The sequence below is a fragment of the Sinocyclocheilus grahami genome, unplaced genomic scaffold (genome assembly GCF_001515645.1).
Source record: "Sinocyclocheilus grahami isolate Dianchi unplaced genomic scaffold, SAMN03320097.WGS_v1.1 scaffold2109.1, whole genome shotgun sequence".
NCBI lineage: Eukaryota > Metazoa > Chordata > Actinopteri > Cypriniformes > Cyprinidae > Sinocyclocheilus > Sinocyclocheilus grahami.
Window position 1 is genome coordinate 49,803 of NW_015507288.1, and position 14,869 is coordinate 64,671.

General features: G+C 39.9%; 1 protein-coding gene and 1 pseudogene across 1 annotated transcript; both read right to left on the minus strand.

Moving 5' to 3' along the window:
- Positions 1 to 4,751: 4,751 nt before the first annotated feature.
- On the minus strand, positions 4,752 to 7,926 carry LOC107574077 (patched domain-containing protein 3-like). Its single transcript, XM_016260546.1, has 4 exons — positions 7,208 to 7,926; positions 6,772 to 6,899; positions 6,548 to 6,693; positions 4,752 to 6,476 (listed from the first exon to the last, which is right to left on the minus strand). The coding sequence occupies exons 1-4, from the start codon at positions 7,898 to 7,900 to the stop codon at positions 4,840 to 4,842; spliced, it is 2,604 nt and encodes an 867-aa protein (XP_016116032.1). The 5' UTR covers positions 7,901 to 7,926; the 3' UTR covers positions 4,752 to 4,839.
- Positions 7,927 to 13,213: 5,287 nt separating this feature from the next.
- On the minus strand, positions 13,214 to 14,606 carry LOC107574075 (uncharacterized; annotated as a pseudogene).
- Positions 14,607 to 14,869: the final 263 nt, after the last annotated feature.

Genomic DNA, 14,869 nt, shown 5'->3' on the forward strand with positions numbered 1-14,869 from the left:
AGAATTTGTCTCTCACACAATCCGTATTTTCGTGTAGAAACTTTGTCAAATACAAATTACTGTTGTATGGCTTTCTCGGAGCCAAAGCCAGATTTTCCATCATCTCTTCATCCCATTCCTTCTCAGGAGTTTTAGTTGTGTATAAACCATCCATGTCTATGTGTTTCACAGCTCTTTTCTGATTTTCCACAGAAGTGCACGGGTCTATTTATCCAAGCACTCCTTGGAATGCAACCTGATACCACGGGGCACGTAAGGCACAGATGAATCCGCACAGATGAGTCCGGATATGGGAACGATCCATAATATCTTCAAAACATTCCTTAATTTATCACCTGTCATCCTTGGGCTCTTTCATACAGCTGTACAAACATCATTTGTCATCCGGTTTGATGGACGGATTTCACGCGCGCCGGTTTTCGCATATGGAAATTATGATGATGTCAAAGGTCGCATATGGATATAATTATGGGTCAAAAGATCAAAGTCATCAATCATGTTGACATAAGCTCCCGTTTACATACTACTAACTAGTACGACTTAAGTGTATTTCTGTTTTACCTGGGTTATCTGTTGAGTGTTTCAGTTAGAATCTATATGTTAATGTTTAATTGAAATTAAGACACAGGACAGATGGATTACTCTTTAACTTACTGTTTTCAAACGAAGGGTTTTTCCATTAGTGCTGATGTACATTCCATCAGGATCAGGAACAAGGAAATGTCAACCAGGAAATATTGCCTCTGCTCACGTCTATCATGACTCCAGGAAAGAACATATGCGGCAGAAGGGATTTTATGCATTCGTGCATATACTCTGTCATAAATTACTCACTCATTCACTTCAGTGACAATTGTACTGAGATCAAGTTCATTAACCTGTTTAATCCCCAATTTTTTCCAGACATGAAAATATCCAAATGATTATTAGTCATTAGTAACCCTTTGAAATAATCAATTATTATAATTTTTTTTTTTAATTGTTTGGAAAAGTGTGTGAAAAAAATAGTTTTTTGGTCAATCACAATTGTGAGCAGTGGGATAGCGTGTATACTGAATTAACAAATTTCTGCCATAAAAATTGTTATATATCTCAGCCCAGCTATTTTAAGCTCTGTTTATTCACATGCTAGGGTTACTGTTATCATAAAAACCCTTGTACAACACTGATAGGAATACTGAGATAAAAGACAAAAAAAACAACAAAAAAAACACACACAACCATCATTATATTTCAAAATTGTTACTTTATTGTAACATATAATCAGATTGTTGTATTAGTGCTACCAATATTACAACATGAATATTGTAATTTTTATTTGTAACATTTGAACTTAATTTGATTCAAATTTAATTTAATTGGAGTTTGGTGCAGTTGTCGTTGTTTTGTTTGCTGTGTGGAGACGTGCTGATGTCGTGTTTGGTCTCGTTCTGTATGGCGTATCTTGTCAGTATCTGCGCTTTCTTGGCCATTGGTTGTGGAAAAAATAAGGAAAGTGTGTTCAGGCGCCAGCAGAAAACAATGTAAAGAAATACTCTTTGAGAGAAGCAGTCTTTATCAGCGGAAGTTAAAAGCAGCTCGTAAGTGTATTTACTTGTCTCATTAGTGTTTAGTGCAGTTGTCGTTGCTAGGAAACGCACTTGCTTGTCTTCACCAATATCCAGCAACTTCACACAGCCATTGAAGAGGAGTGGACCAGCATTACACTGGTCACATTCAACAACCTGATCAACTCTATGCAAAGGAGATGTGTTGCACTGCGTGAGGCAAATGGTGGTCACACCAGATACTGACTGGTTTTCGGACCACCCCCGACCCCCCAATACAGTAAAACTGCACATTTTAGAGTGGCCTTTTATTGTGACCAGCCTAAGGCATACCTGTGCAATAATCATGCTGTCTAATCAGCATCTTGATATGCCACACCTGTGAGGTGGATGAATTATCTCAGCAAAGGAGAAGTGCTCACTAACACAGATTTGTGAACAATATTTGAGAGAAATAGGCCTTTTGTGTACATAGAAAAAGTCTTAGATCTTTGAGTTCAGCTCATGAAAAATGGGGGCAAACACAAAAGTGTTGCATTTATAATTTTGTTCAGTGTATGTGTCATAAAGCAAGGCCAGACACAACGGGTAAGTGAAAGACAGGATGGTTTATTGACATAAGATGTAGAGGAGTGGAACGGGTTAGGTTAAGGCAGGTGAGTGAATGATTCCAGGGTTCTTATCTGAGTTCTGAGGGTGAGTATCTGATGCCGGTTTTGTAGGAGATCGTGGAACAGATTCCAAGGAGTCGTTGGAGGATCGTGGGAGAACCAGAAGGCAAGTCTTTCTAGGAGAATATCCTATAGAGAGTCCAGAACAGTCCATAGGAGTGAACGGTAGACCGGACAGTGAGTGACTGTGATGTGTGTGTATTTGTAGTGTGGCTTGATCGGTGATAGCAGGTGTGGGTCATCAGAACTCAGGTGACTGTGATCGGGTGATTATCCTGGCTGGTGACTGCCTTGACTGTGATGAATCCCTGACAGTATGTATGTGTGTGTGGTTGTACATACACATATGTAGTTTTTTTTTTTTTGGTGTTTGGCTTAGTGTTATGTTAGAGTCATTATTATTCTCTTATAGCTTTTGTTCTTTAATATTTTTAATTGTTTTTAGCTTTTTTTTTTTTTCCATTTAAATGTTAAGTTTTTGAAATTTTGCTGTATGCATTTGTCATTTTTATTTAATTTCTTTATTTTTAAAATGTGTATAAGTAGTATTTATAAAGTTTTAGCTATGGGTGTTTTTAGTTGTTTTAATACTACAATTGATTGCTTCTATTGTTCTCATTTGTAAGTCGCTTTGGATAAAAGCGTCTGCTAAATGACTAAATAAATAAATAAAATAAATAATTTAGTGCAATATTCACTGTATCTTTGCCATTGCAACATTTTAGTGCAACTTTCACTAACAACTGCAAATGGATTTATATGTATACCTAAATGCACTGTATTATCCCACTGGTCACTATTGTTGCCGTCAACATGTTTACTCATTCTATGATCACACTCAACGAAACTGAATAATTGCAAATTTATATACAGTATTAATGCTAGGCACCTTAAAGATTACATGTACCAAAAATCTTTGTCATATCTTTATACTAACTAAGTAAACGGCTCTGGTCATATGACAATTTGCACTAACCATGTGACACTGCACATATTTAATTGAGACCCTGTATTTTTTTCCATATTTGCAGGGAATGCACTAATATATCAGTCAGTAGGTGCGTTTCCATTACAGGTTTGCGCAAAACTTTGGCGATATTTTCTGAATGTCGATAAAGTATTGCGAAATGACGGCATTTCCATTAACCAATGTTATGCGACTAAAACATAACCTTTTGCCTCTCGCGATAAGTCATGGCAACGGATTTTGGTGGGATTTTGACAGATTTTGGCTAAATTTATTCAAAGGAGGCTTATGCATGTATCTTTACAGAAGCAGCAAAGAGAGCCGCTTCAGAAACGTGCGTGTCGCGGCTGGAATAAACCATAGACTGTATAAAAACATAAACACAAGCATTGAGTGGCCTCAATCAGCTTCAGTGACCGAATCAGAGCCACACTGCACCGCAGACGTGTGCAGTGTAAATTGTCTAAGCATTAATGGTAGGGAAAGCCCCTTATACTGGAGCGCGGCCACTTATGAAGTGTTTCTTGGAGGTTATAGTACGTTGAAGAATGATCATATGACTTTTTACATACGCCATGTGACCTGTAAATGCGAAAAAGCCGTTTCCATTGCAGTTTTGCGAATTAATCCTTTTGCGCATTGCCTGAAAAACCACCTCATGCGAGCGTAAAAACTTTTTGCGATATATGGCCATTTTTGCGAAATTGACGCGTCTCCATTAAGCGTATTTTCAATTCACAATTTGTGCAATTTGAAAGGTAATGGAAACGCGCCTAGTGTAACAGAGACGCTGGAGTTCGGTTAGAATCTATGAGCGGAAGTTTATTAAAGGTCAAGGCTTTAAACAGATGTCGATAATCAGGCAGAGGGTCAAAGTCAGAGAAGCAAGCAGATCATTCGTCGTACACAAGGGCAGAAGCAGAGACAATATTGGAGAGGCAGGCAATGAGTCCAAACACAAACATCAGTCCTATCAGGCGTCAGAACAGAAGGGGCAGAGTACAAATACCGTGAGTCAAGAAGTCAGGCAGAATCATACACAGGAAATCAATCAGGAACAGAGGAAGACTAACGCTTGGTAAGGCAGATAAACTGGCAATACTTCACGATCAGCACATGGACTGGTCTCAGTTTAAATGAGAGTCAAACAGGAAGTGGAAGCAGAGGGAGTGGAGCACGGTCAGTACTCGGGCGAGGGCTCCCTCTGCTGGCTTGGCGTTACAGTCAGTCATTTTTTAGAGCTTTATAAATGAAAACCATCTTTACACTCACTATTGTGACCAGTGGGATAAAATGGGTTAATGACAAACATAAAATTCCCAATGTTCAGTAATGTAGTTTAATCAATGTAACTGGATACAAATGCAAAGTTGTGTTTGCACCAATGTGTTTAAATTAATAGATGCACATATTAAATAGAAATGCATTGAAAATGGATACATACATGAAAAGGATAAAAAGGAAAACCAAAAAGATCAACTTGATTAAAATATAAATACACAAAAACCTGTAAGATGCAATGTATACATAGGAATATAACAGAATGATTGCTATTTATTTGCATGGTCAAACAAATACAGTGTAATACAGAGCTAAGCTCATGCAAAAATAAAAAAGTTCATCCATCCATTTTATAAATCTCTTGTCATGATGCCTATGGACAGTCAGGATCCGCAGACCATTGATTCTGAATCACGAATGCTTTGGCTCGCCATCGGATTGTGTCACTGCACTCTGGAAGAATTTCTTTGTTTTTTTCACGACTGTTACTACAAGTGCTGAGGAAGGTCAGGAACACAGGTATGAATCCGATGCCATGGACGGCCCCAAACAGAATGACTAAGAACATGATCTTGAAGAAGGTCATGAAGATGTAGCTTTCAGCAGCCGCGAGCACCACCACACCAGCGATAGTGGACACGGCTCCCTGAACGATCGGATAGCCCAGTTTAGTGATGGCATCCGTGGCTTTCTCATTCGCTGACGTTTTATCACTTGACACAAAAGCATAGGATATGTGAGCAGAGAAGTCCACAGAAAACCCGATACAGATAACAAGATTAATCATAGACACGGAGTCTAAACTAACATCCCATAATGCCATGAAACCGGCCACTCCCACAATGACAGATGCGATGGCAAACGTCACCCAGAGAGAGCAGAGCGGGTTCGGGATCAGCAGGAGTGAAATAACTAACATGGCACATGTAGCAACTACTATATTTTGGATCGTATTAGTGATGATGACGGCATATTGGTCAAAATAGATGAACGCGGGGTGGTACACTATCAGATCCACAGGCGTCTGCAACTTCCCACATTCGTCTGCGGTTTCTCTAAACACATTCAGCATGTTCTTCTCATCGATCGCAGTGCGGATGTTCACCGTCTGAACGAACATACGTGATGCATGAATTTGATTGTTAGTGAAATTAACATCTTGGCTAAAACCAGAATAATTAAGAAATGCAGTTAAATGGCTTTTGAATTGTGTTTCATTGTCTACATCAAAACCAGAATTCATCCCAAACTGCACATATACATGAAGCCAAGAAATAGGTGGAAGGTCTGAGTCTGCCATTGTCAGATTTTGAAAATTTTCCAAACACAAGTCAAGACTTTCACGAGCAGTTGGGTTCCAGTACTGGAAATGCTCATCCTTTATAACTAACATGACATTAGGACCAAAATCAGAGAAGAATTCGTCCTCATTGTCATAGTAATCAGCAACATATGAGCCATCTGCCGCTAAATGTTTCAGATCTAGACCTTCCTGTATTTGGAAGCATCCGTAGATACTGACTGCCAAATACCCAGCATAGATCAGGCACACAAGCACCTTAACCCACACTCTTGTCAGAAAAGGGCCATAATAGTTTTTAAAGAATGAATCCATTGGCATTTCAAACTCCTTACGTGTGTTTTTATCATAAGCTCCACCAACACAACACCCTTTAGCATCACCAGTGGCTTCTGGGACTCTCATGCAGGTCAGCCAGTGTCTGTTGCCTTTCTCTCGTCTCCCGTTGAACGCCAGACACGCGCCGAAGAAGGTGATGTTGAAGACGAAGCAGAACAGAAGAGCTGTGCTGGTGTACATGCAGAAAGACTGAACCGAGCGGAACGGCGTCAGGAGGCCGATGTAGAACGCCAGCACATCCGTCAGTGTGGTGATGGTGATGGACACGCCGGCCTCCTTATACGTCTCTGCTAAGCGAACCTCAACGGCTTTATCAACTTCAGTCTTCTGCCAGCAGGAGATCATTATGAACATGTCGTCAACACCAACACCTGCAGGAAAGCAGAGACTGTGAGCATCCGCTGTGAGACCTCGACTAGGTGATGAAATGCATGAAATTTACCCAGAATCAGAAACGGGGCTGTGGCCACGGTCATGGCAAACGGCACTCCACAGAACAGCAGCAGTCCAAAGCTGGCCAACACGGCCAAACCGGCGGAGATGACGCCGAATGCAGCCACCCACACCTTCGTCCTGACACAGTCCAACCTGAGGAACGAGACGAGGGATAAAGGACATAGCTAGAGATAGAAATGTACTAATGTGGTTTTTAATTCTTTACAATACCTTAAACAAGACAGAATTGAAATGGTAATGGCCAGGAAATACGTAACAGAGAAGAGGGGGATCACAGAGTCTGCATTGGTCTCCAACTCATTCTGTCTTGATACTGATGTAAAGAAAGACACATGGACCTGTAGAAATTCAACACAAAACACTGCAGTGTAGTTACTGTACACATGAATGTGTTACATTGAGTTCAAGCACAGTGAAGAAATAGTTATGGCAAATTATGACAGGACATGAATAGCCTGCAGAAAAATCAAGCAAATGTACATCGGTTTGGTTCATTTTATCAAAACATTGGAACTGTTGTCCAAATGACTTTTGGTGAGTTATAGTTATTAGATAATATTTGATTAATGTCATCTGTGGTACTTTTACGCACACAACTGTCCTCGGGTATCTGTATACATGTAGATATAACATTTCTTTGGCTTACCGTTTTCTGTTGTGTGTAGTTTGAGAGGAGTTTTAGAAAGCCATCGAGCCACTCAGAGTTTTTCTTTGTCTTCTCCTCATCTAGGAAATAGAAAAGCCTGACCGCTTTTGCACTCGATATCTCTGAGCTATCTTGCTTTAGCTGAACACCACCAATACTTGTTCCCAAAAATGTGCCATTATTCATCGGATATGTTATGGCTGAAGAAACTATTTCAGTAGCATTGTAATTTATACTGTCTAAAATTGGATTTGACATACAGTTTTCCTTTGTTTGGGCACAGAGGTTTTCAAAAGTGTTTCCTGTCGCTATACTTTTCACTTGCCTGTCTAACTCAATAATGTCGTTAAAAGCTGCTTCAGTTAATATATTTTCTCCATGCAAGCCTGTGATGATCAAAGAGGCATAAGTGCCATCGGATGAAAGTCGTAGCTGAGAAAACTCTTCCGATTGTGGGAAATTTTCCACCACAAATGCTCTCTCCAGCTTGGCAGGTCCATTGACGGGCGTGAACTGGTCTTCAATATCATTTGCCTTCCTCTCCTGAAGAAAGATGAAACCGGCTCCAGGGGCAGCAGCTACAAATAAAGCTAATAAAAGAAACACACATGGATGTCTACCAACAACACAACCGAGCTTTTGAAAGACCAGAGACAGAGGCCGTTCGATGCAGTCTGTTTTACACTTCGCCATCCTCCAGGTGAATCTCTTGCTCTTCAGAAGCATCCTCCTTCTTCAATGACTCAGTGTTGTCATTACATACTTATAGGCCGAGCTGACAACTAATGACCCATTTGTTACTCATGAACAAAATAAGGTTGCTCATTAACAAACTTCCTTGTTGGGACTTACCCTCTTCATCACTGCTTCAGTAACTCCACAGTTACTGCCTTTAAATAAAGCAACATGCAGCAGAACATCAGTGTTTCTGGTCCATCATTGACTGAAGCACAGGCTCTACTCTACAGCACAATAACAGATTTCTCTTGTGCAAAAACACAAATACAGTTCAGTTTAATATTTACTCTCCTTATCAGTTCATGACTTTGCATAACTGTTTTTCAATGAACTTTCACTAATATTTCAGTCAAATTGACTGTTACGTTTTACAGTATATTACTGTTTTTCTCTTCAATTTACGGTAATCTACTGGTAGCACAGTTGCCAGCATATTACATTCTACAGTTTATTACTGTTAAATTACCATTTCATTCTGTTTTCTTTAACCCTTTAAATCTGACAGCAAAATCCTCAGTTTTAAACACTTGAACACTTATAATGTGTCCATACTACAGAGTGATAGAGTAACACTGAAGCAGTGCTGAATTTAATGACATAATTATATGATTAATTAAGTGATTACACTCACTCACTCACTCACTGTCACGAATTCGGTTCATGGACTTCCGTTTATTCACCACCAGAGGTCACCCTTTCCATTACATTGACTCTCGCACTACACAAACTGTTCCATAGCACCCCGGACTACATTTCCCATCATTCTTTGCACAATTTGCACACTGCCCTGATTGCACTCATTGCACACAGCTGTTTCTAATTACCTCATTCACTATATAACACCCACTCTAACCACCTTTCTCTGCTGAGTATTGTTTAGCCTGTACCCCTTTCCGAGTCTCTGTGGTTTCCTTGTTTTGCCTTGCCTGTTTTTGCGGTTTTTGATCTTTGCCTGTTTTCCTGGTTTTTTCCCCCTCGTCTCGCCCCTTTGATTCTGTCTGCCGATCGGTGACCTACGCTAGCCCTGTGACTATTCTTGTGTTTTGCCCGCCATATACCTGTTTGCCATTGTTTGACCCTGCCTGTTTACCACGTCTCTCTATTAAAAGGCTTGCAGATGGATCCACACGTCTCACCTCTCGTCAGTCCCGTTACACTCACTCACTCACACACACACACACACACACACACCTACTTAACCCCCCAATGAGGACCTATGACTGAACACCCTCCCTTTGGGTACCCCCCTTTCTGAAGGGTCTAGAGACAAAAGAAGTAAACAACTGCACTACAGATGAAGCCTTCAGTACAAATATCACTTGATATTTTCAATTAAAACCTTATTTACAGACCTGACATTTTGCCTTCATTTTGGGGACAGTATTTTTTATGTCCAATTTGGGGACAAACACAAACTCTGATCAAGTGAATCTTTGAGGACTATGGTGATACACAATCTCTGGTTGTGTTATACTTTTAGGACTTTCAGAAGATACATATAATTTATGCTAATTGGAAACAGAAGTACAATTCCAAGTTCAAATATTGACATATGACGTAAATGTGTGACATGGTAAAGTTTTTTTTTTCCTATTTGATGGTTATGGATTGGTAAGCTGTTTTTCCACTGCATAATTCTCTTAAGAGTATTGAAAATAGTTTTTCCTACTCATTTATGATTGGTTACTTTTAACAATTAGGCCATCACACCTGCATTGTCATTAATAGGAGCACAGGATGTAGGCCAATGCCAATAATCAATGAAAATAGAGACATCCTGTTCGTGGATTTCAACAAAAATATGAAACAATTTTCACTGAACATTTCAGCCCCAGGGAAATGCCCAAGGAAGATCATGGAACGGTAATAATTATTACTTTAAAAACAAGTGTCTCTATGGCAAAGAATCATGCCATGACAACTGCCTGCAACCCTCTAGTTCAATTTGTATTGAATGCAAAAATACTATCCATAAAACATTTAAGGCATGACTTTCTGTATAGCATGATTGTGAAAAGTTCTATACAAATAAAAATTACTTAAATTGTCAAGTGAATGACTTCAATGTTTGGAATACAGTGGTGATACACAAACTCTGATTAAACATCACTTTGGGGACTCTAGTGATACACAAACTCCAATTTAATGTCACTTTGGGGACTCTGGTGATACACAGACTCCAATTTAATGTCACTTTGGGGACTCTGGTGATACACAAACTCCAATTTAATGTCACTTTGGGGACTCTGGTGATACCAGAGTTTATCAGACTACAGTTCATCACGCACTCTACAGTCAGAAAATTCTGGTCTGTTATCACAATCCTCATAACGGTGGTAGATCACTTTTTTTACTTAGCACCTAAACTGTGGAATAGCCTCACCAGACCTGTTTGAGACTAGACTAAAAACTAATCTCTTTAACCAAGCATATACCTAATTTAATTCAATGCCCAAACAATTTTATGCCGCAATAGTTAGCTTAATCGGAACCAAACACACATTTATTTTACTGTTCATCCTTTATATTAAGTGTGGCTTCCACGCTCATACCAGATATTTTCACAACTTAACCTTCATAAATTGGTTAATGAAAAACTACAAGTGGGGATGCCATTTCAACCGTTTATTTAACATCTAAAGGTATGCTTTATATGCTATAATGTCCAGATGTATAAACACATTTCCTTTAAAGTGAACATTAGTGAAACAGAAGAAAAATAAAACATGAACAGAACAATAAAAAACACTTAATTAGGAATTAATTAGGAACCAAATAATGAAACCTAGCCAACACATTAGGCATTTTTGAGTTGAACTATAGTAGCCTTCTCGCTGTGTTTCTGCATGCAGATCAGTACAATGAACACCAAAGTGAGTACGTAGAGCTGAATGTATCAGAACACAATACAACACACTTCATAGTTATTGTGGAGAGTCATGGCCAATGAGAATGAAGTGTTGTCATTAAGGCTTGCACAGCCGATTTGAGGGCAGCATCAGCGTCTGATCTGGGTAGTTGTTCTTGTCTTGCTCTTGCTGTACTTTGATGGCACATGTGATCAAAAGGCGGCTGCAACTCCAATCAAAGTCAAAGTCCAATCAAAATCTTTTAGCCTGAATGCATTGCGTTTGTTAGGAGGCGGTCGGTCTGCCCGGCAACATATTAAGCCAAACACACCTAGGAACTTGGAAATGATGCCCAACAATCCTCCCTAATACCTCTATCCATCCATTCTCACACCCTTTACCCTCTTTTCTTCCCCTTTACCTTCACTCCTCCATCTTTCTTCCCCTTTACTTTTTACTCCATCTTTTCCTTCCCTTTACCTCATTTCTCCCACTTTTCCTTCCCTTTACTTTCACTCCTCCATCTTTCTTCCCCTTTATTTTTTACTCCTCCATATTTTCTTCCCCTTTACCTTCACTCCTCCATCTTTTCTTCCCCTTTACCTTCACTCCTCCATCTTTTCCTTCCCTTTACTTTCACTCCTCCATCTTTTCTTCCCCTTTACCTTCACTCCTCCATCTTTTCTTCCCCTTTACCTTCACTCCTCCATCTTTTCTTCCCCTTTACCTTCACTCCTCCATCTTTTCCTTCCCTTTACCTTCACTCCTCCATCTTTTCTTCCCCTTTACCTTCACTCCTCCATCTTTTCTTCCCCTTTACCTTCACTCCTCCATCTTTTCCTTCCCTTTTCTTTCTCTCCTCCATCTTTTCTTCCCCTTTACCTTCACTCCTCCATCTTTTCTTCCCCTTTACTTTCACTCCTCCATCTTTCTTCCCCTTTATTTTTTACTTCTCCATATTTTCTTCCTCTTTACCTTCGCCCCTCCTCTTTTCTTCTCCTTGTGTTTGGCTTATGTTGCCGGGCAGACCGACCGCATCCTAACAAATGCTTTTAGGTTAGAAAATTTGATTGGACTTTGACTTTGATTGGAGTTGCAGCCGCCTTGTGATCACATGTGCCATCAAAGTACAGCAAGAGCAAGACAAGACCAACTACCCAGATCAGACGCTGATGCTGCCCTCAAATCGGCTGTGCAAGCCTTAATGACAACACTTCATTCTCATTGGCCATGACTCTCCACAATAACCATGAAGTGTGTTGTATTGTGTTCTGATACATTCAGCTCTACGTACTCACTTTGGTGTTCATTGTACTGATCTGCATGCAGAAACACAGCTAGAAGGCTACTATAGTTCAACTCAAACACACCTCTTTACCTACACTCCTCCCTCTTTATTCTGCTTTAGCTTGGCTCCTCCTTTTCTTCCCCTTTACATACAGTCCTCCCTCTTTCATTCCTTTACTTCTGCTGATCCCTGTGATCTTCTGACTACATTAAACGATTGTAATTGCTGATAAAATAAACAATATTCACACATTGTGAAAGTGCACATTTGAAATAGCAAAAGGCAACATGTAAAAATGAATTGAACAATAAAAACAATGAAAAATTTGTCAGTGCAGTGTTTTTCTAGACTCTTCATCCTTTCTCATAATCCATCACCTTAATATTACGTTCACTCCTCTCTCTTATCCTGTCTAGTTTACTTCATTAACGTTTTGTTTCCTTCTGTCCTCAAACAAATTCTCTCTTTATACATCTTTACTCTTCGTACTTAAACTTTTATCTAATTTCTTTGAAATGATGAGCATGATGTGGAAAGTGTTCAAACGGGGTGTAACGGCTTTACAGAAGTTATTCAAGTCTGATATGGTGTAAATGGTACTAATGCTTTTAACATTTTCCTCACCATGTTCTTAATGGTGTAAAAGGCAATGTAGCCTCTAAAATCCACCTCTTTTTTTTAAAGTTGTGATCCTGTTCCGCACATAATTTTTCACACCAGTCCATGTTCGTTCCTTTAAGGCTTCTGACTCTGCTTTAATGCATCTCTCACAGTCTTGCTTACCAGGAACTTTGCAGGTCTTTATGAACTTCATCATATGTTTTTCAACTGCTGTTACCTCAAAGTCCTCCCATTTTCTTTTTGAAGGGATTGATGAACCTATAAAAATGTAAAAAAGCATCCTCATTACAACTAAACTCAGTGAGAACCAAATTAACACTGTTTCACTGTGTAGACTTTATTCATTTTGAAAAACTGCTTATTGATGCCTATAGATAATGTTTTTGGTCATTCATTATTTAATTATTGTTGTTGGTATAGTTATCAGATCTTTCTACCTTGATCTTTCTGTGAGACTGATTGTTGATCAGTGTCCGCTGGTGCTGTTGTCTGAGGTAAGTCACTGCAGCTCTCTTCATTTGCATCCTCCTCATCACTTGACAAGGCATCGTCTTGTGCCTCAAGTTGCTCTACAAAAATAAAAAAAATCCATCACTCCTATCCATCAAAACATTTACAATTGTGGCAGATTATAGATTTGCAAACAATACAACACAGACTCGAATAAACGATGCAGTTATACTCTTACCATTAGGGTCGATTTCAATGTCGTCAAGTCGCTTTCCTTTAAAGGATGACAGTGTCCCTTTTTCCATTGCCATCAAGACTTTGCTCATCTTTGCGAGCTGCAATGTCCCCTCTGGTAACCGGTAATACTGTCTGTGTATTCTGATATCGTGTCCGAGGAAATCAGCCAGCTGATCTGCTTCATTCTCATCAAGGTTCAGAATCTTTGACATGGTTGCTGTGTTTCCTGAGCCTAGTTGATGAGAGTGCTTCAGGATTCTTAATGCCACATTCATGAGCAGCTCTCCTTATGCACTCTCCTCCTCTGTAGGCAGACATTGCTCCAGATCTAGCAAACATGAAGGGATTCTCAGCTGGCACACCACAAACCTCACGTGTTTCAACAAGCAGCTCCATGGCAGAAACCAATGTAGGCTTGAGGAGCACAGGAACCTTTCTCCCCCGTTTACCACGAATTTCCACTCTGGTGAAGTGCTTACACAACTTCCTCTCAAATTCAGAAAGACAGATGGCTATGTCTTCATGTAGCTCAGAAGAATCCCGGCTTTGAAAAGCTGACAAAAGCATCCGTGACACCTCACCTTCTCTTCGTCTATTGAACAGGATGACTTGGGACAGTGTGACTTTGGCAAGAGCAGCATAGTAGTCTGCAGAGGGACTGTTTCGGAGTTTATTTAGTAATTCCTGGTGTTTCTTTTTCAAGATGTGCGTACAGGACTTTGACATCCTGGGTAAAAGGAACGATCTGTGGTGCATTCCACTTTGCTTCTTTCAATGTGGTTAAAGCACCAGCAGAAATGTACTCATTCCACCTTGCTTGGTGTACTTTTCGAAAGTTTCTCGCACACTCTGCTCGCTCATGATCACCATACATCATGGCATTACTCTCGACAATGCTGCATATCTTGCTCAAAGAATGTCCCAGTTTTAGAGCTAAGGAAGGAATGCGGTAGGTGTTTGTCTCTTCGTCAAAGCCAGAAACAACTTTCACAGCTGATATCACATGTTTAAAGTTTGCTGGTATTATGAAGTCCACCATGGTTCTCATTGGCGTAGTCTTTCTTGCTTCAAGAAGAAGTCTACCAACTTCTCTTATCTTCGGTCTGATGTAGTCATGTTTGGTCACATCAGATCCCATCCTGTTGAACATGTGCTCTCCCAGCTGCATGATGCTTGTGTCACTGTGAATAGCGCGTGAAACTTCATCGTAGTTCATCACGGAAAGAATTTTCTTAAAACCTTTGCTAACCTCTAAGCCGACTGGTGTTTTCAGAGCACAAAGAGATCAAACTCTTTTTCTGCCCTGTGGAGCATCATCTTGAGGTTTCAGCGGACAGTTTTTAACATGTTTCCAAAGACTATGCTTGTTGTAAAGCCCTTGACAGTAAATACAGTGAATAAATTCTTTGGCATTTTTGCTCTTTTTAGGACGGTAACAGGCAACCATCTCCCCATGTCCTTTTCTCACCACAGATGTGT